Source organism: Oratosquilla oratoria, chromosome 1 (assembly GCF_046742065.1).
Source record: "Oratosquilla oratoria isolate Oo_2021 chromosome 1, ASM4674206v1, whole genome shotgun sequence".
Lineage (NCBI taxonomy): Eukaryota > Metazoa > Arthropoda > Malacostraca > Stomatopoda > Squillidae > Oratosquilla > Oratosquilla oratoria.
In genome coordinates, this window is record NC_134777.1 from 55,037,221 (window position 1) to 55,058,119 (window position 20,899).

General features: G+C 38.7%; 2 protein-coding genes across 2 annotated transcripts in view; one reads left to right on the plus strand and one right to left on the minus strand.

Annotated features, from left to right (window-relative positions):
* The window catches only part of LOC143024740 (succinate--CoA ligase [ADP/GDP-forming] subunit alpha, mitochondrial-like), a 53,009-nt gene extending 43,818 nt beyond the window's left edge, over positions 1–9,191 (minus strand). The window contains exon 1 of the transcript XR_012966320.1: positions 8,120–9,191. The gene's annotated coding sequence lies outside the window, so the exon portion shown is untranslated. The remainder of the gene's footprint in view (positions 1–8,119) is intronic.
* Positions 1–20,899, plus strand: part of Ssu72 (Ssu72 CTD phosphatase) — a 100,228-nt gene that overhangs the window by 11,518 nt on the left and 67,811 nt on the right. Inside the window, exons 2-3 of the mRNA XM_076183753.1 lie at positions 14,913–14,996; positions 15,175–15,318. Of these exons, the coding sequence (XP_076039868.1) occupies positions 14,917–14,996; positions 15,175–15,318 (224 nt within the window). The 5' untranslated portion in view covers positions 14,913–14,916. The remainder of the gene's footprint in view (positions 1–14,912; positions 14,997–15,174; positions 15,319–20,899) is intronic.

Consider the following 20,899-nt stretch of genomic DNA (forward strand, 5'->3'; position numbering starts at 1 on the left):
ATTTTTCCTTCTTTAAGTGAGCAACTTATTATCTTATGTATTTTCTCTTTGCATTCTTTTAGGATCCAATTTGCAATTCCATCTGGGCCATGTGATTTCCTAATGTCAAGGTTTGATAGATGTTCTATTTATTTATATATATATATATATATATATATATATATATATATATATATACACACACATACATACATATACCAAGGCTTTTTCCCCCTTTCAAGGGAGGTAGCCAAAAAGGGAAAGGCATAAAATCACTCCCACCCATTTCATCCCTAAATACACTCCACACCCCTCCCACCCTCCCTCTCATCTGAGCACCTCCTGGATGACGGATAGATAGATAGATATATATATATATATATATATATATATATATACATATATATATATATATATATATATATCGCTCATGGAGTTGAGATTGTCTTTCATTACCTTCGTCCCAATATTGTGCTTTCTCTCTAGTGAAGACAGATTTGAAATGATTATTCATGACTTCGGCTATTTCTAATTCTTCTGTGTATTCTATATTCCCTTGGCGTAGTTTCACCATTTCCTGTTTGTTATTAAGTTTACCATTCACATATCAATAGAATAGCTTGGGTTGTTCTTTTCATTTATCTATAATTTCCTCTTCATGGTTCCTTTTTTCCTCTCTTCTCACTTTAACATACTCATTTCTATAGTGTATATAAACTTGCCATTTTCCTGGTTTTTTATCTTTTCTCCATCTTTTCCATCTGTTCCTTCTATCTTTTGCCTCACTGCATCTTTTGTTGAACCAGCATTTAATGTACACTCTATCTAGCTTCTGCCTTGGTATGTGCCTATTCACCCCTTCATTGTAATTATCCATCAAGATACCCCATTTCTCTTCCACTTTTGTCTCTTCCATGTAAAAATTTTCCCATTTTGCATTCTGGAAGAATTTCTTTAGTTTTGCAAAGTCCAGTTTGTTGTACATCAATCTCCCTTTCCTATGCTTTTCACTTCTCTCCTTGTATATTTCTTCCTTTAGTTCAGTTTCAATGAGTATATGGTAACTCTTTCCAGTTGGTGTCTTGTATTGGATTTTATCCACAATTTCAGGTTCTTTTGTAAATATTAAATCTAGTTTCAACAGCTCATTATTTATGTATCTGGTGTTTTCACTGACCCACTGAGTCATTGTATATTCCATGGTCAAGTCCAGTAGTACATTACCCCACAAGTCTTCTCCTCTCACTGTCATGTTCTCCCAACAAATTTCTTTGCAATTGAAGTCTCCCATGATTTCCAGATTACCCCCCACCCATTAGTATCTCATTTAATGATTGCCTTGTATCTTCTAGCATTTTCATATGCTCATTCTCTTTGTAAGCGTTCATTTTTTGGGGTACAGTCACCACAAACTTTCTACTTTTCATGTTCTTGTCTTTGACTTTTATCATGATCAGTTCTACATTACCTTTGCCCTCCGCAATTTTTGTCACATTCAAGTTTTTCTTGGCCAAGAACATGATTCCTCCCTGTTTCTTGTCTCTATTTTTAATCCACTAATTGTATAGTCCATGTCCAACATCGATGGATGGTATTTCACCCCTTAGTTTAGTCTCCACAATTCCCATTATGTCTGGTTTTTCTTCTAGCGGGTAGTCATTAAATTCATTCAGTCCTGAAATTAATCTGTCAATGTTGGCATAGCCCACTTTAAATTTTCTTTCTCCTTTTTTTTTTTTTTTTTTTTCTGTCTTTTGTTTGCCCATTCTGATGTACCATTTCTTCAGTTTCATGTCAATTACTCTCCAATAGAATTCCTTACTTTCAGTCTCCATTCTCTTCGCATTTTTTCCTTTGCTTCATCTCTTAGTGTCTTTTCTTTATCTTATTCCTCAATACTCATTTCTCTTTTTATCCATATCTTATTGTACTTTTCATTCCTTGCCAAGTTACCTACTTTTTCAAATATGTCTTCTACCATTTGTGATCTTAGTTTTATCTTTAGAGGTCGATTTCTCTCCTTAGAATAGTGACTAATCCTATATGCATCATCTACGTCTTTCCTTGCATCTTGGGCTCCATCCTGAATTTCGGAAGAAAGTCGAACATAAGTACACATGGGAGAGGGTTGTGGATGGAAAGGTGGTAGAAAGAGCATTAATGGACTATATAGTGGTAACCAGGAGTACAGTAGGAAGAGTTAACCTCTTCACTCTGGGGCACATCGCACGTCTGGCAGCATTAGCTGCCCGACGTGCGATGTTGCGTCATAATAATCCCATTATAAAAAATAAAGTCAGTGCTCAATTGTTCATTCTTTTTCACCCGTGTATTTTGATAACCATAGAAATTTGATGAAGCCAGTTTAGAGAGAATGGAAATTACGTAGGTACGACTACAATAAATATAATCAAGATGGCGATGTCGGCATCATCGAGTACCCACTTGCTCCTCATGCTGCCTACGTAGGCATCACCGTATGGAAGTGGTTAACCCCTTCCATACGGTGCCGCACACGTAGGCGTCATGGACTTAGATCTCGGTGGCAGCAGCCAATGCCAGCCGTACGACGTGTCGTAATAATACTCGCATCATAAAATATAGTCACCGCTTATATTGATCGTTCTCTCTTCACCCGTGAATTTTGATAACCATAGAAAATGCGATTACAAAAGAATTAGAAAGAATGTCATTATGGAGGGGCGACTACAATAAATATAATCAAGACGCCGATATGGCAGCCTCGCGAATACACTCGCTCCCCATGACGCCTACGTGTGCGGCACCGTATGGAAGTGGTTAAGGATGTACATATTCTAAGGGAAAAGAGTGTGGGAATATCAGATAATTTTTTGGTGGAAGGTAAATTGAAAGAAAGAGGAAAAGGACAAAAGGTAGGGAGATGCTTACAATGAACTGCTTAAATGAGAAAGAAAAGTAGGAGTATAAGAAGTTGAGAGAGGAGTGTGGAGTGAAGGTTAGAGTAGAACTAGGAGTGGAAGAATGGGGATGGTTCAAGGAGGGAGTCACAAGGTGTGCAAAGATGGTGTGTGGAACAAGAAGGATAGGAGGAAAGAGAAAGAAGGGTAGCGAGTGGTGAAATGAGGAAGCAAAGAAGGTTGTAGAAGAGAAGAAGCGAGCTTTCACAGATTGGTTACAAAATAGGATGAGGGAGTCATATGAGAGGTACAAAGAAAAAAGAAGTAAACCATAAAATAAGGGAGGCAAAGAGGAGAGATGTGAAATGGGGTAACAGTATGACAGAAAATTAAAGAAAAAAAAATGTTTTGGGAATAAATTAAAAGAGGAAGAGGAGGTGAATCAAATAGAGAAGAAAAGGTAAAAGGGGCAGATGGAGAGATGACAAGTGAGGAGAAGGCAGTAAGAGGAAGATGGGCAGAGTATTTTAGGGAGTTGCTAAATGTGAAGGAGGATAGGGAGCAAAAGGTAGTTGCAGTGGGTAGTGCTAGGAAAATGATTGTGATGAGGAAAATGGAGAAGTAATAAGGAAAGATGAAGCGAAGGCAGTTATTATGATGATGAGAGCAGGTAATGCACCTGGGTTGGATGGATGTCATGCAGAATGTCTGAAAAAAGGAAGTACAGTGATGGTGGACTGGTTGGTGAGGTTATTTAATGTTTGTTCAAGATTGGTTAGAGTGCCGGAGGACTGGAGGAGTGCCTGTATAGTTACACTTTACAAAGGAAAAGGGAACAAGTGTGAGTGTAGTAGTTTCAGAGGGATCAGCTTGTTAAGTGTAGTTGGGAAAGTTTATGGGAGGGTCTTGATTGAGAGGATTAGGAGAGGAACAGAGGGAGTAATTAGTGAGGAACAGTGTGGGTTTAGGATAGGGGTTTAGATCAGATTTTTGTAGAAAGACAGATATGTGAGAAAGTTTAAGGAAAAGGTAAGGATGTTTTTTTAGCTTTTATGGATTTGGAAAAGGCTTATGACAAGGTAGATAGGAAGGCACTGTGGGAGGTATTGCAGATATATAGGATAGGAGGAAAGCTGTTAAGAGCAGTCAAGAGTTTTTTACAAGAGTAGTAGAGCTCGTGTTAGGATTAGAAATGGAGAGAATAAATGGTTTGAGGTAAAGGTGGGACTATTTCAGGGATGTGTTATGTCGCCCCGGCTGTTCCATTTATAAATGGATGGGGTGGTGCCAGAGGTAAATGCAAGGGTAGTGGGTTGGGGATTGGAGATGGTTAAAGAAAATGGAGAAAAGTGGGAGATAAGCCAGTTATGGTTTGCTTATGACACTGTGTTTGTAGCAGGATCAGAGGAGGGATTGAGGAAGTTGATGACAAAGTTTGGGAAGGTGTGCAAAAGAAGGAAGTTGAAGATAAATGTGGGTAAAAGTAAGGTGATGAGATGTACAAGGGGAGAAAGTAGCAGCAGACTGGAAGTGTGCATTAACCACTTCCATACAGTGATGCCTGCGTAGGCGTCATGAGGAGCAAGTGGGTATGCGATGATGCCAACGTCGGCGTCTTGATTATATTTATTGTAGTCGTACCTGCGTGACCCTCATTCTCTCTAAACTGGTTTCATCATATTTTCTATGGTTATCAAAATTCACGGGTGAAAGAGAACAAGCAGCTAATGCTGCCAGACGTGCGATGTGCCCCGGAGTGAAGAGGTTAAGAGAGACTGGAGGAAGTGGATAATTTTAGATACTTGGGTGCGAATGTGGCAGGAAAGGGAGGAGTGGAGGTGGAGGTAGAATGTAGATTGAGAGAAGCAAGTAAATGCCTTGGTGGATTAAAAAGTGTAATGAGAAATAGACATTTGGGAATGGATGCTAAGAGGAGATTGTACAAAGGAGTGATTGTGCCGACAGCACTGTATGGGGCAAAAACATGGAACATAAGAGAGGAGTTTCAATGTATTTGAAATGAAGTGCCTGAGAAGTATGATAGGGGTTACTATGATAGAGTGAGAAACAAGGAGGGGAGGAGGAGAATGGGGATGGAAAGGGAGTTGGGAGATAGGGTTGATGAAAGAGTATTGGGATGATTTGGACACATGGAAAGAATGAGTGAAGAAAGACCAGTAAAAGAGGTGTGGAAGGCAGAGGTGGAAGGAGTGAACATGAGAGGACAACCTAGAATGAGATGGTTGGATGGGGTAAAAGGGACTTTGAGAAAGAGGGGAATGTCTGTTGAGGAAGGATGGGAGAGGACAGAAGATAGGGGTGAATGGATGATGATGGGGGGTGAGGGAGTATGTGTGAGAAATAAATTGACACAGCCCGATGGGATTTATCCCAGTCTTCTCCTTTTCTGCATAAGGGGATGGAGAGGGGGGGGTCGCCAATTTGATGAAGTGGCCTTGCTGTGGATGTGCTGTGTCTTGTGACAATGCTTCTGATCCAGGGCAGAGGGCAAGGTGCAGGGATGACCCTTCATCCAGGAGGTGGCAAGATAAAAGGGAGGGAAGGGGGTGGATGAGAGTGGAGTATGTTGGGGATGGAATGTGTAGGAATAATTTTTATGCCTTTGCCTTTTGGCTACCTCCCTTGTAAGGGGGAAAATTCTTTGGTGTATGTATTTATTTTCATTGTATGTAAATTATAGTCTGCAGGGAATGACTATACCAGAATTTGTAGGGAGGAAGAAAGCAATTTTGAAAAAGGTGGAGTCAAAAAATGCAAAGATGAAGCAAAACCATGTTACAAGTTCATAAATGGTAAATTGAGACACAGGGAAGAAATCACCAAGTTAATAGTAGATGGTAAGATCTTTGAAGAGGCCTCAGCTCAGGCAGAAATAATGAATGGTTTCCAATCAGTCTTCACAAAAGAGCACAACTTTTTGGAGAGGTTTAGCAGATATAAATGTACAAGTGAGGGAAGTGATTGATCTCCTGAGATCACTGGATGTGACCTGATAGGATCTCAAACTGGATATTTAAAGAATGTATGGAACAACTAGGGGACAAGATCCGCAGTCTTATTACGTGTTCACTTAAAGAAGGCATTGTGCCACTTGATTGAAAAAGAGCAAATGTCGTGTCAATTCACAAAGGTGGAAACAAGGAAACACCACTAAATTATAGGCCAGTATCACTAACCAGCACAATAATGAAATTATGTGAAAGATCGATGGACCAAATATCTTGAAAAGAGAACATTCTGACAGACAGTCAGTTTGGCTTCAGATCTGGAAGGTCATGTACGTCAAACCTTTTAAGCTTTTACACGAGTGATTGATACGATGCAAGAGAAGGGTGGGTGGATTGTGTGTACCTGGACCTAGAGAAGGCATTTGATAAAGTACCTCACAGTTGACTTATGTGGAAACTGGAGCATGTTGGAGGACTGAGAGGCAAAGATGCATCACCATCAACTCTCTACTACAATTTTTTCCTGGAACTCTACACTTCCCAACCACTCCATCTATTGGTTCATTTCCTACCCTAGCATTGAGGTCTCCCAATACCACTGCATTGACATTTCTCCCTAATCCCTCTATGCCTTCCTTTCATCTACACTTCTCACTACCAGGCCCATATGCACTTACAAAAACCCACATCTCCCTTCCCAGTTTCACCTTCATCCACATTAGCCTTGAAGAAACCTCCTTCCACACTACTACATGCTTACCTATCTCTTCATTTACTAGTATAGGCACCTTCTCTCCCTCATCCTCTCTTCACTCCTGAGAACTTCCCAACTACACTCCCAAACTCACACTTGCCCCTCCCTTTCAACTTAGTTTCACTCAATGCCAACACATCCATCTTTCTTCTCACAAACATACTACCTATCTCTTCTGGTTTACTCTCATCTGTACCACATCCACGCACATTAAAAGACCCAAACCTTAGGTTACTGGTTGAAAAACTCCTAGACCCTCTTATGCCTTTACATTTTTTTAGGAAAACCCCTTTGGGGCTACAGGGATGCCTACTCCTATCCCTGTCCCATTTTTTGTCACCTTGTATGACTTGGTGGCAGTATTCTTTTCCCCCCATCACAGGGTTAGGCAAAAAAAGTAAATATTCAGAGAAATTTTACAGGACCGTAACAAGGGGTGGGGAGACAGCATAATGGAGGGACAGTCGCAGTATGAAGTATTATCATTTGTCTATGAACAGAGATTTCCTCTAGCACAAAATGATGTATGGCTCTGGTCTGTAGGGGCACCCCATAGACCCGAAAGTATCAGCTGCATGCTACTTAGCCACAATGACATGCAGCCAATACCCCAGATGGGGTATGGTTGGTCTAAAATCACCATTTGGTGAAATTATATCCACAACATGTATGTGTATTTCAAAGTGTTGAAATGTACATTTTAGCCACAGTTGTCATTGGTAGCTAGTCCTTCCATATCAAAAGACATCAGCTCAAACAGAAGCCCTGGTTTCTCAAATGTGCCCCCAGATAATCAAAAGTGAGTGGCTTCTGAGAGAAATTGTTGTCAAAATTTAATCAACATTTATGGGAAAATACATTTAACTAGTTCAGTAATGAAGTTTGATGACAAATGTATCTGTATACCAAAAGGCTTCTTTCCCTTAATAAGGGACAAGGTAGCCAGTGAAGGCATGCACCTATCCCATACCCAATACATTGATAAATACTACCACAGGTCAGTGAAATTGTATGTTTAGGGTTGCTATGCAACCTGCAGATGACAATATAGAGACTACCCAACTTATGAATGAGATGCATTCCAGAAGGCTGTTCATATCTTGAATTGACCATAAGCTGATATTTTGGTGGATATGGGCCCTACGAGTACCTATTCATAGGCTAGCACTGTTGTATTAAGTACATATTACTACACATGAAACATGTATAAAGTAATAAATAGATAGATAAATGATCCAGTCATCCATAGACCAATTCTTCCATCCAGTGCCTTCAACCTCAATAGCCTCCCTACCTTTACCTCTGGTGTTTACCACATTATCAATGTATACATAGGTTACATTGATCATCTTTGCACCGCTAATTTTTTTTTTCATTATCGCCACCTTTGTTTCCATTGAAATGGGCAGACACTATTAGCACTGCTATTATTGCAACTAGCTACAGTCAGCACGGATTGTTTTGCATACTTGGGAAATATACACAAAAATTTTCAATCCATTTATTTAAAAAATTACAAAAAATAATTAAACACTTACACCATCAATGCTACTTCCTGATGGGGAAGCCTTTGGCCCTGGTGACCTGCTGGAGTCTCTTGAGAACAGAATTGGTCAAATTCTGACAGTGGCAAGCAGGAATTTCCTTCCACACTTTCCGGATGGTTATCTCAAGCTTGGGAATTGTAGGTGTGTCCTCCTGATGAAGATGTGTTTTCATGATGCCCCATAATTTTTCTGTAGGGGAAATATCGGGTGACTGACCAGGCCAATCCTCTATGTAGTCTACCTCACTATCACTGAGCCACTTTTTGGCTGCCCTTGAGATGTGGCAAGGGGCACCGTCCTGCTGAAGTATCTCACACCTGGTTTTTGCAAAACACTCACCTAAATTCTCCTGCAGAAGATTAATATAGAGCTCGGAGTTGAGAGTCTGGCCCTTAGGGAGTATTACAAGGTTCCCCACACCATAAGATAGGGCAGTTGCTTAACACTCATCACCATCAAATGTGGGTCACATGTTGACGCAGTAGGAGATTTCCACACCTTTGTTTCCTTGCTCTCACTTGTACAAAAGGTCACTTTGTCAGTCCAAAGGACCTTATGCCACTGAACAAGGTCCCAGTCTTTATGATCTTTGGTAAATTGGACATGGTGGTGCCATTGTTTCACAGTGACAAGGGCCTTCACATGTGCTTTCACTTTTGAGTAATTTAACCACGTCTGAACATTTTCCTGAATTGTCCTGATGGAGACATCACCGAGAAGCTTGGGGTTCTTTTCCTTCAATTCCTTTGCAGTTGTAGAAGGATTAAGGTCCAACTGATGTTTTACAAGCCTTAACGCCTTCAGGGAAATCTTCAGGGCCTTCCCCATGGGATGTTTGTGGAGGGGCATGGTATCAACCCCACCTGTGCACAATTTTGTTAGGAGTCAGGACACCATACACTCAGTCATACTTGTTGCCTTGGCTGTTTCTCGATTATTCTTTCCCACTTTGTGTAGTTCAATCACTTTCACAATGTTGTCACGTGCTGTACAATTTCCAGGCATCACACAAAGGGCAGGGTGCAGGGCACACCCCAAAAGTTAGTGAATACCATGAGGAAAAACAAAGAAACTCTGTGACAACACGAAAAAAAAAAACACTTCCACTGAAGAACAGTCACACATTGACTGGCTTTGTCTCATGTGGCTATTGTGTGGGTGGTTGGCTGAAGGTTGCCAGTTAGTCACTTTCTACCACATAGTTTTTGTGAACGAGATATCACATGGGTCCCAAAAATGAGGACTGTTATGCATATTCAAAAAGTATGCAAAACAGTCCATGCAAACTGTATATGCTAATTGCCAGACATGATGAATAAGGGATACACTGAATACAGTATTTTGAGGTAAAGTAACTTCCATGGTGTGGACATAGCACAACACATCTGATTGCATTCACAAGTAAAGAGACATTGCCTGGGTAGCAGCATAAACATGAACTAGTTGGAGGCACTTGACTCAAATTTTCAACTCTCATGTCAGAACAAAAAATTAATTTGCAGACAATTTTGTTCATATCTCTAAATGTTGGTGACTCAAGTGTTCATAAATTAGGTGGAGTGTATTTTTTGGAAAGTTCTGTTTGATTAATCTTTCCAAATTTATGTTTGGAAAAATATCATATGAAAATTAGTTCACTGAAAATACTAGCATGTGTACTAGGAAATGTTTGAGTAGCTATATGGTTGATGTATATGGAATGCTCTATGTTTAAAGACTTTAGGTATTTAATGTCCTTGAAACGTGGAATTGAGTGGCCACAACTAACTTGAAATGTTGCTAGACCATATATCTATATAGCAAGAGTTTTTCCCTCATAAAAGAGACCACAACTAACAATTGAAATATTGCTAAATTATGAATCTCTATACTAAAGGCTTTTTCCCTGTGAAAGGAAGGTAGCCAAGTCAAAAGGCATGCACCCACTCCCATTCATTCCACTCCCATCCACCACCCTTTCCTCCCCCTCACCTTGGCTCCTCATGGATGAAGGGTCATTGCTAGACAATTATGAATAATAACTGCTAACAAAAAATTTGTGAGCATTGCATCATTGTGATAAGATGCTGTGACTTGCATTATCCAGTACAAACTCCCCCAAAAGTGTTGTTATAGCAGAAACTTTGGACTGTTGTCTGTGTTGTATTGGTGTAGGAATGTTTCTTTGTCACCAGCTGATAGTAATAGGAGGAGGGAAACAGTTGCCATTGGTCAACTCAAATTGTGTGAAACACAGTTGAAGTTGGAGAGATCCTGGGTCCAGTTCAAAGACTAAGTCAGCTCATCAGAGCTGTACTTCCTGATGGAGGTGAGGAAGTTATGGGAAGCTCTGCTGTTCATTTAGCAGGACCACCACAAGTAACCTGTCATTGGTTCCTTAAACTTGTGAATGTTTGTGGAAGTTAAAATTCTTAAGGACCTTGTGAAGAATATGGAGCAATCAATCTGTTGCCCCTGGTCTCTCTTGCAGAAGACCTGTGTCCTCCAGGAAACCAGCAGCAGCCTCTGGGTAGGACCATAATTCACTTAGAGAAGAGGTATTTTGTTCTTGTCTGGAGATTGTTATTGTGGGGCATAGTAGTGCCTAGTTGTTGTATTATACGGGAAGGAAGCTATGTTCGTGGTGACCTGTCTTTGTATCTTTCAGCATCAAGTTTTTTCTGAAAATCTTGAATAGTGTTTGCACACACTGTTTCTTTATCTAAGTTATTCTTGGTACCCAGTACTCTATGTGGGAAACTTTTTTTTTTTTTTTTTTTCAGATCTCTTCTATAGTTATCCTTTTTGAGTTTCTTTTCATGTCTTGTTTTTCTATTGTCCCATATTAGTAAATCATTCCTATCTAGGATTTCCATTCCTTTCATGATTCTATAAATAGTCAGCAGATCTCCTCTTTCTCTTCTTTGTTCCAGAGTTGGTAATTCCAATTTGGACAATCTTTGTATGTTAATTTGGAGAGAGTTGGTGCCAACTTTGTTGTTGCTCTTTGTATTCTTTCTAATTTCTTTATATTCTTTTTAGTACTGGGTGTCCATAGTGTTGCTGCGTACTCCAGTTTTGGTCTTATTAGTGTAACTAATATTTTTTTAATAATTTCCTCATCCAAGTAGTCAAATGTCACTTTCATTGACCTTAATAGGTTGAAGGTTTCTCTGACTATTTTATTGATATGTTTGTTTGGTGTGTCATGTTTTGCTGATTATTACTCCAAGGTCTCTTTCTGAGTTCACTTTTTTTACTTCTTCACCAATTTCATAATTTCTTGATATTGAAGTTCACTTCCCACTTTTGAGTCCATTTCCAGATTTTGTCCAGGTCCAACTGTAATGATTCACAATTCTCCTCTGTTCCTACTTTCTTTAGTATTTTTGTGTTGTCTACAAAGAAATTCATATAACACTCTACTCTTTCATCCATGTCATTTATATATATGGCAAACATGATTGGAGCCAGTACTGAACCTTGCAGGACACCACTTATAATTTCTTCCCAATTCGAGTATTTGTCTCTAATTACTACCCTCATTTTTCTCCCAGTCAGGAAGTCTTCCATCCATTCCAATAATTTTCCCCCGATGCCACCTATTGATTCTATTTTTCTTATTAGTTTCTTGTGTGGTACCTTATCAAATGCCTTTTGTAGGTCCAGAAAGGCACAGTCTGCCCATCCATCCCTCTCGTGTATTATTTCTATTAGTCTTGAATAGAAGCAGATCAGGTTTGTTGTGCATGATCTTCCTTGTCTAAATCCAAATTGATTTGGATTTAGTATAGTTTTTTCTTCCAGATGTTTAACCCATCTACTTTTGAAAACTTTTTCACATATTTTTGCTACTGTGCTTGTTAGGGAGACCAGTCTATAGTTGGTTGTATCTTCCTTGTTTTCTCCTTTATATATTGGTACAATATTTGCATTTTTCCAGTCCTGTGGTACCTTTCCTTCTTTGAGTGAGTATTTAATTATATTGTATATTTTATCCGTTAACTCCTCTATGCATTCTTTCAGTATCCAATTTGCAACTACATCTGGACCATGTGATTTTCTGACATCAAGGTTTTTATTTGGTCACTGATTTCCTTCTGTGTTACAGTTATTTCCTTCATTGGGGGGATTTCTCTCACTATTCCTTCACAGTTAGGTGAGTTCTCAATTGCGAATACCGATTTGAAACGATTGCTCATAATTTCTGCCATTTCTAGATCTTCTGTATATTCATAATTTCCCTGGTGCCCTTTTTCTATTTCTTGTTTATTTTTTAGTTTACCATTTACATACCTGTAAAATAGTTAAGGTTGTTCCTTGCATTTTTCCATTATTTCTCTTTCACAGTTTCTCTTTTCATCTCTGCATATTTTTACATAATCATTTCTTAGTTTGATGTATGTTTGCCATTTGCTCGTTTTTTGCCTTTTTTCCATCTTTTCCAAGCTTTGTCTCTTTTTTCCTTAGCTTCACTACATTTTTTGTTGTACCAGCTTTTTATTTATACTCTTTCTTGCTTTTGATGTGGTATGTATTTGTTCACTCCCTCATTATAAATTTCCTTTGTTATATTCCATTTCTCTTCCATCCTTGTTTCTTCATTTAGGAATTTTTCTCAGTTTGCATTACGGAAGGATTTTTTAAGTTTCTCAAATTTTGTTTTGTTTTACATTAGTCTTCCTTTTCTATGTTTCTCATTTCTTCTTAACCTCTTCACTCCGGGCCAAAATCTCGCGGGCAGCATTATCTGCCAGACGTACGATGTGTCGTAATAATACTCGCATCATAAAATATAGTCACCGCTTGTATCGATCATTCTCTCTTTCACCCGAGAATTTTGATAACCATAGAAAATGTGATGAAGACAGTTTAGAGAGTATGTCATTATGCAGGGGCAACTACAATAAATATAATCAAGACGCCGATATGGCAGCCTCGCATATCCACTTGCTCCTCATGCCGCCTACGTATGCGGCACCGTATGGAAGGGGTTAAGTCCATCTGCTCTTTTAGTTCAAATTCTATTAGTACATGGTCACTCTTTCCTATTGGAGTTTTGTAATCAATTCTGTCCACAATTTCAGGTTCTGATGTAAGTATTAAATCCAGTCTAAATGGTTCCTCATTGTTTCTGTATCTGGTATTTTCTTTTATCCACTGAGTCATTGTGTTTTCAATGGTCATATCGAGTAGTATGTTGCTCCAGAGGTCCTCTCCACCCTTCACTGTCATTTCTTCCCAACATATTTCTTTTGAATTAAAATCACCCATAATTACTATATTTCCTCTTTCAGTATATTAGCTCATATTGTGAATCTTCCAACAGTTTGGAATGATCGCTTTCTGTCCAGGACTGCGTTTTGGGGGGCACATACACTACTACAAATTTTCTACTTTTCATGTAATTGCTTTCAACTTTTATCAATTGATTCTACATTGTTTTTTCCTTCTGTTATCTTTGTCACATTTAAGTCTTTCCTAGTCAAAAATAATACTCCCCCACCTTGTTTTTCCTTTCTATTCTTTGTCCAACAGTTATATAGACTATGTCCCACAGTATTTGGTGGTAGAGTACTTTTTTATTTAGTTTCTACTATTCCCATCATGTCTGGTTTTTCTAATGCCAGATAGTCATTTAATTCATTCAGTCCAGAAATCATTCCATCTATGTTGGTATAGGCTAACTTTAATTTTTTCCTTTCTTGTCTTTTTCTGTCTGCTTTGTTTCCTTTTTCCTGATATACCATTTTCTCAGCCTCAGGTCCACCACTCTCCCCAAAAAATTCTTATCAGTCTCAGTCCTTTTTTCATGTTTTTCATTTGCTTCATTTCTGAGTTCCTTTTCTTTCTCTCTTTCATCATCACTCGTTTCTTTTTTATCCATACATTTTTGTAATGTTCATTATTTGCTAGTTTTGTTGTTCTAGATAATACTTCCTCTGCAATCATTTGTGACCTAAGTTTTACTTTTAGTGGCCTATATTGTTTTTCTTTTGAGTATTTTCCTGTTCTATATTTTTCTTCAATTTCTTTATCTATACTTTGGCCTTCCTCTTGAATCTCTTTCAGAATTTTTTTAACAATAATTTTTTCCTCTTTTTCTCTCTGATATGTAGGAACATCATGCTTCTCTTTAATACCATAGATTACAATGCATCTTTTTTATCCACTGTGTCCCTGACCAAATTACCTTTCTCTTTAATTACTTTGATTACCATTTCCTTAGCATTTTCCTTGACCTGTTGCTCCACTATTTCTTTAAAAGATAATTTTTTACTTTACTGCTCTGCTTTCCACAGTTTCTTTATTTCTTGAAAGTCATTTTCTTTTATATTTTCTTCCACTTTCTCGGTTACTGCCTGCATTTGATCCTTCATCTCTTTCCTTAATGCCCCATCCCTATTCATATCTTCATTTTTCAGTCTTTCATTTTCTCCCTTTATCCTATTTAGTTCCTTTTTCAACTCATCTATTTCCCTGTTATTTTCTTCATTGGCCCTTCTTAATAGGGCTACCTCTTTGTACATAATTTTACATTCACTTTTGAGTTCAATTATTTCATCTAACAAGTCATTGATTTCTGTGTCTTCTGAGTGGTGGTTGCACCTCAGGTAGTTTGAATCTGTGGCCAAAGCCATTCAATGATGGTACTATCTTTATGATGGATGGCATCCTGTGTGCTTTGACTTTAGAATATAGTGGAAGTGTAGGCTGCAAAACCTGGCATATTTATAGCATGTCTTACTAATATTGGATTTATTCAATGATAAATTTTGTATTAATAGTTTTTCTTCTTTTTCAGGCCCATGATGATAAACCAGCTAAGGTTTGCAGTTATTTGTTCAAGCAATATGAACAGGAGTATGGAAGCACATGCATTCTTAAGGTTAGTTCTATTAGTGTCAATCATTTCCATAAGCATAACATTGTGAAGCTCTTTAAATGTTTATAAAGTTAGAATTCTCAGTGTAAGCTATCTTTACAGTTAATTGACTGATACTACATGTGCATAAATGCTTGACTTTCATGTTCACATGTATAATTGGGACTTTCCTTTTTAACAGTAAAAAAGGATTCAGTGTGAGATCATTTGGCACTGGTGATAAGGTAAAGCTTCCAGGTCCAGCACCAGACAAGCCAAACTGTTACGAGTTTGGCACGACATATGATGAGATCTACAATGATTTGCTCAGAAAAGACAAATCACTGTATCCTTTTGTGAAATGTTGGTAAAGCATGTTGAACCATAGTCTATATCAGTCCCCTTTCTTTAAAAGTAATACAATGAATCATAGGGGAGAGTAAGTTATTGTGACTTATCTAAAAAGTTTAAATATTTGAATGTACATTATGTATGTGTGTGTTTACCTAGTTGTAAAATACAGGATTGGAGCCATGCTTGCGGGGTCCCATCTCTGTGTTTCTGATCATCAAACTTTGTTTCCAATCCTTTTATGTTCTACACCTGGCTTATTTCTTTTTCTGATTTATTCCATTAAAGCTGTACCTCTTAACATCTTTCAGACATTCTGTCTTTAGTTTTTATTATGTTCCCTTTAAATTCTTTCATTTTATATACATAGATCTTCTTTGACAATTTCTTACACACCTTTCATGGTTCCAAACATAGTTGCCACATCATCTCTCTTTTCTCTTGTAATGGGCAGTCCCTGTTCACCGAGATACTTCTTGTATAATTTAGTCGCTACCTATAAAAAAACTGAGAAAATACACAATTTTTCTTATACTGTATCTTACTTTGTATCACACCAGTACTTCATATTTTCATCTGGGATGGATCAGATTTTCAATATATATATATATATATATATATACAGTCGAACCTCGAAAGCCCAGACCCCGAATGCCCGGACCCTCATATGACCAGTCGAAATGAACAAAGGTCGGACTTTTCAAGCAAAGTTCCCTATTTGTCCGGTAGGTGGTAGCGACGGCCGTACACGTGTACTCAAACACGGCCCAGTCAAGCCGCCACCAGGGCTGCCGTTTCGTAGAGTTTTGTACCAAAACGTAGTAAAATAGTGGCATGTGGCAACTGCACAAGGACATGAGGAAATTTTTTCTACATATCAGCAGGCTGTTAAAAACATTCAAAAACTCAAACTTTTGTTTAAAAATCATAGAACTAGTTATCAAATAATAAATGGTACATCAAAATATGATTTTTATTGGTAATTGTGTTACTTATAAAATGTTATACCCCAAAAGATACGTTTTTACCGTGTATAAAAAAATTTATGCTAAAGTTTCAGCTTTCTTTTAGCAATAATATAAAAAAAAGATAATTTTTATATCTTACTGAATATGTTAGGGCATGGGGGCCTTATATACATTCAAGAATAAATAATTTAGAACCAACATTTTGTCAAAGTTTGACAAGTATATCTTGCTATGAAAGTCTGCACACGCCCGAGAAAAATGTATGCCCCAGTATGGCAACACTCCCATTCTACACGACAGTGTAGAAAATGTGGCAACCCTGGCCGCCACCACTGTCCCGCGTGCATACCTTCCGATATTTACAGTGTACGTAATTAAAAATACAGTACAGTACACTATATATACAGTACATTTACATGCCTGTATTACAGTTATTACAGAATTATTAGTATTAGTATTACAGTATTGTTATTATTACAGTGTTAGAGTATTATTCTTATGTGTTTCTATGCCATATCATACATTACCTATACGTATACCGCTACGAAAATCTACGGGTGTTAGGGCGATATTTTTGATGACCGGAGCACCCTTCCCCCCAACTAGTCCGGGCTTTCGAGGTTCGACTGTATATAATTAAATTCCTGTCTTGTGTTCATTAACAAGATGTATGTTTTCTACCATCCTGTTGAGAGAGCTATGAGATGTAGTGAAGGTGTAGAAGAAATGCTAAAGTGCATAAAGATGAAATGAGGAGGCACCATTACAGGTGATGTCCTGCAATCTGGAGAGAACTGGGACAATAGATTTATTCACCCATATTCACTGTATTTTCCCCCCTCTTTTCCTTTGTTATAAATTGTAGTTTCCTTTACCCACTTGAACATCAATATTTTCATTGAACTTGATTTTGAACAAAACACATTATGTTTGAATTCCCATAGGATTAGTGCACTCCACTTGCAGACTTCCATTTTTTCTCCCTATTGATCTTTAATTCAGTACAACTTATTCAATCTCTGATTGTTACTCTGTGTGTGTGTATATATATATATATATATATATATATATATATATATATTGAAGTATGAAAGACAAATGAGTGGAAGGTACTTTGAGAATGTCCTGGTAAGGGTGAAACATCAGTGAATAAAACTCCAATTGTTCTCTGTGTTTAATATATATATATATATATATATATATATATATATATATATAAATTAATGCAGCCCAAAGGGATTTCTCCCCATCTCCTTTTCTGCATGAGGAGATGGAGAGGGGGGGGGGGCACCAAATTAATGAAGCAGCCTTGCTGTGGGTGTGCTGTGTCTTGCGACACTGCTTCTAACCCAGGGCAGTGGACAAGATGCAGGGATGACCTGTCATCCAGGAGGTGCCAAGAAAAGAGGGAGGGGAGTGAAGTATGTAGGGGATGGAATGGGTGGGAGTGGTTTCTATGCCTTTTTCTTTTGGCTATCTCCAGTGAAAGGGGGAAAAAAAGCCTTTGGTATATGTATGTATATATATGTGTGTGTGTGTGTGTTTTACCTAGTTGTATTTTATGGGAAGAGAGCTATTCTCATAGTGACCCACTTTTGTATCTTTCTGCATCCAGAGGAATGATACTGTGACTAACCCTCCATTATGCTGTTCCCTCTTGGAATTGTCCTGTACCACTTCTTTGAGTATATATTTTCCTTTTGACCTCTGTTCCCTTTGGTAAAGAGAATAAAGAATTTTACCAACAAGTTTCCCATGCTGGTCATAAAAGGCAGCTAAAGTGGGACAGTGTGATGGGACTAGGTATCCTGCTCTCAGAAACCCTATTGTATGAGGCATAAGAGGGTCTGGGATATTTCCAACCAGAACCCTAAGGTTTAGGTCATAAATATGTGAGTGTGTGGTACAGATGAGAGTAAAAGGGAAGAGATAGGCAGTATGTTTGTGAGAAAGAAGATGGATGTGTTGGGATTAAATGAAACCAAGTTGAAAGGGAGGGGAGATTTTGAATTTGAGAGTGTAGTAGGGAGAGTGTTGTAAGTGAGGAAGTAACAAGTCAGGAAATGGGTGGCTCTGTTAGTAAGTGAAGAGATGGGAAAGTATATGGTGGAGTGCAAGGAAGTGAGAAGGAAGGTTAATGTGGATGAAGGTGAAATTGGGTGGGGAGTTGAAGGTCTTTGTAAGTGCATATGGGGCTGGTAGTGAAAAGAGTGTAGAGGAAAGGGAGGCTTTTTGGATACATTTAGATGAGTGCTGAGAGAGCTTTGGGAGGAATATCACTATAATAGTATTGGTAGATCTCAATGCTAGAGTAGGGGATGAACCAATAGACAGAGTGAAAGGGAAGTTTAGAGTGCCAGGTAAAAATCATAGTGTAGAGTTAATGGTGGAGATATGTTTAGAGTTGATGATAGTCAACACAGTGTTTAAAAAAAAAATCAACCATAAGTACACATGGGAAAAGGTAGTGGATGGAAGGGTGGTTGATAAGGCATTAATGGACTATGTAGTGATATCCAAAGGAAAGATAGGAAGAGTTGTTGTTGTTGTCGTTCCCTAGACTGTCTGTCTGAGCAGTCCCGTCTCCCCAAGGAATGCCATAGCCGAAACTGGGTTTTCCCACAAATCCTTTATAGAGCGTATGTTGTGTTGTTTGCGTGCATGATTGTGTATAATGCAGTCTTCCATTATGTGTTGTATGGTATGGGGTGAAGTGTTACATCCTGGGCAGCTGTTCACAACGCGGTCATCCAGCCTCTTCTGGTAGCTTAGAAGTGCTGGGTGGTAACCGCACCGCAGTCTGGCCAAGTGGACTCTGTCCTTTCGTGGGAGAGAGGATTCAGAAGGGTGGATATCAGGGGGTCTGGCATGCAGCAGTGTGTTGTCTTTCAGTGTGTTAATGGAGCGGTGAGTGATATGATTATGAATATGTTTCCGGAGGCTGGTATTTGGTGGTTGTGAAGGAAGAGAAGAGAGTATCTGTGCGTGATAAAGGTCTTTGGGTGTTGTTTTAATGTTTCTTGGTGTGTGTGGGTGTTCTGCTATGTAGTGTAGCGGGTGTGATGTGTTTGTGGTGGCTGCGGCAAGTGTTTGTGTGCCTCTCATGTCGAGGTGGTCCTTGACTTTGAGGACTTTTGTTTCATGGTGTAAATGGTCTGTAGGTGTTGTATTTGTGCAGCCTGTAATTGTTTTTAGGGCTTTGTTTTGTATGATTTGAAGGGTGTTGTGGTGTGTCTCACTGAGATTAGGAGCCCATGCAGGACTCGCATAATTCAACACTGAGTGTATGCATTGTTTGTATATTGTTATATTAGTTTCTTTGTTTTGTTCAAATGTTGTTCCAGTGATTGACTTAAGTGCGTTAAGTCTGGGTGTGCATTTGTTTTTTATGTTTGTGATGTGTTGTTTGAAAGACATGGATGTATCGTATGTTACACCAAGAATTTTCAGTGTGTTTGTGTGTGGTATTAGAGTGTTGTTGATGTAGAGATGAGGTATGTATTTGTGTTCTTTTGTCCAGTTTGTGAGAAGTGTTGCTGTAGATTTGGTTGGAGCTATTTTGAGTCTGTTTGTGATGAACCATGTGTTGAGTGTGTCAAGGTATGGCTGGATTATTTCTGCAGTTTTGTCTGTGTTACGATGTGTGCATGTGATTGTTATGTCGTCTGTGTAGGAAGAGATTTGTATTTCTGAGGTGTCTGGCGTGGGTAAGTCATGCATGTATAGATTAAATAGTGTGGGTGATAGAACTGAGCCCTGTGGTACTCCGTTCTTAATGTTTCTGATGTGCGATGATTGGCCATTATATGACACGTAAGCATTCCTACCTGCCAGATAATTGGCCAGGCATCTTTTGGTGTTATTGTGCATGTCTGTGTTATATATTTTATTTGTTAGGTTGTGGCGGGGGATAGCATCAAAAGCTTTACTAATGTCTAGTGTTATAAGAAGTGTTCTTTGGTGGGGCCTATCTGAATTGATGCCATCTAAAATTCTTTGTGTAAGGTTTGTCAGAAGAGTGTTTGTGGAGTGTAGTGGCCTAAAACCGTGTTGTGAGTCAGCAAGGGGAATATGTGATGTGACAAGTTTAAGTATTAGGTGTTCAATGATTTTAGAGGGGGTGCAGAGAAGTGTGATTGGGCGGTGCGATGTTGGGATTGTTGGGTCCTTGTTCGGTTTTGGAATGGTGATTATTTTACCATGCTTCCAGATGTCGGGTATAGTGTTGTGTGAATAGCTGTAGTTTGCAATGTTTGTGAGTGCGTGTATACCTTGTGGTCCAATATGTTTTAGGTGGATGTTGCTTATGTTATCAGGGCCACAGGCAGATGAGTGCTTGAGACTATGTATTATGAGTTTTGTCTGACTGTCTATGAAGGGTATATAGTCTGAGTCTGTGGGAAAGTCTTTCTTACGTCGAATGGTGCGTCGGTCGTCAGGGTGAGAAGTGAGATGGCTTGTCTGTGCAAAATGACGTATGAGTGCGTTTGCTTGTTGTCTGTTTGAGGGTAGATTATCTGTTGTTGTGATTATTGCTGCGTGAAAGCGTGTAGCGTTACTGTTGGATAGTGTAATGCTGTTGAGTGTTTTGTACAATTTGCTGGTGTT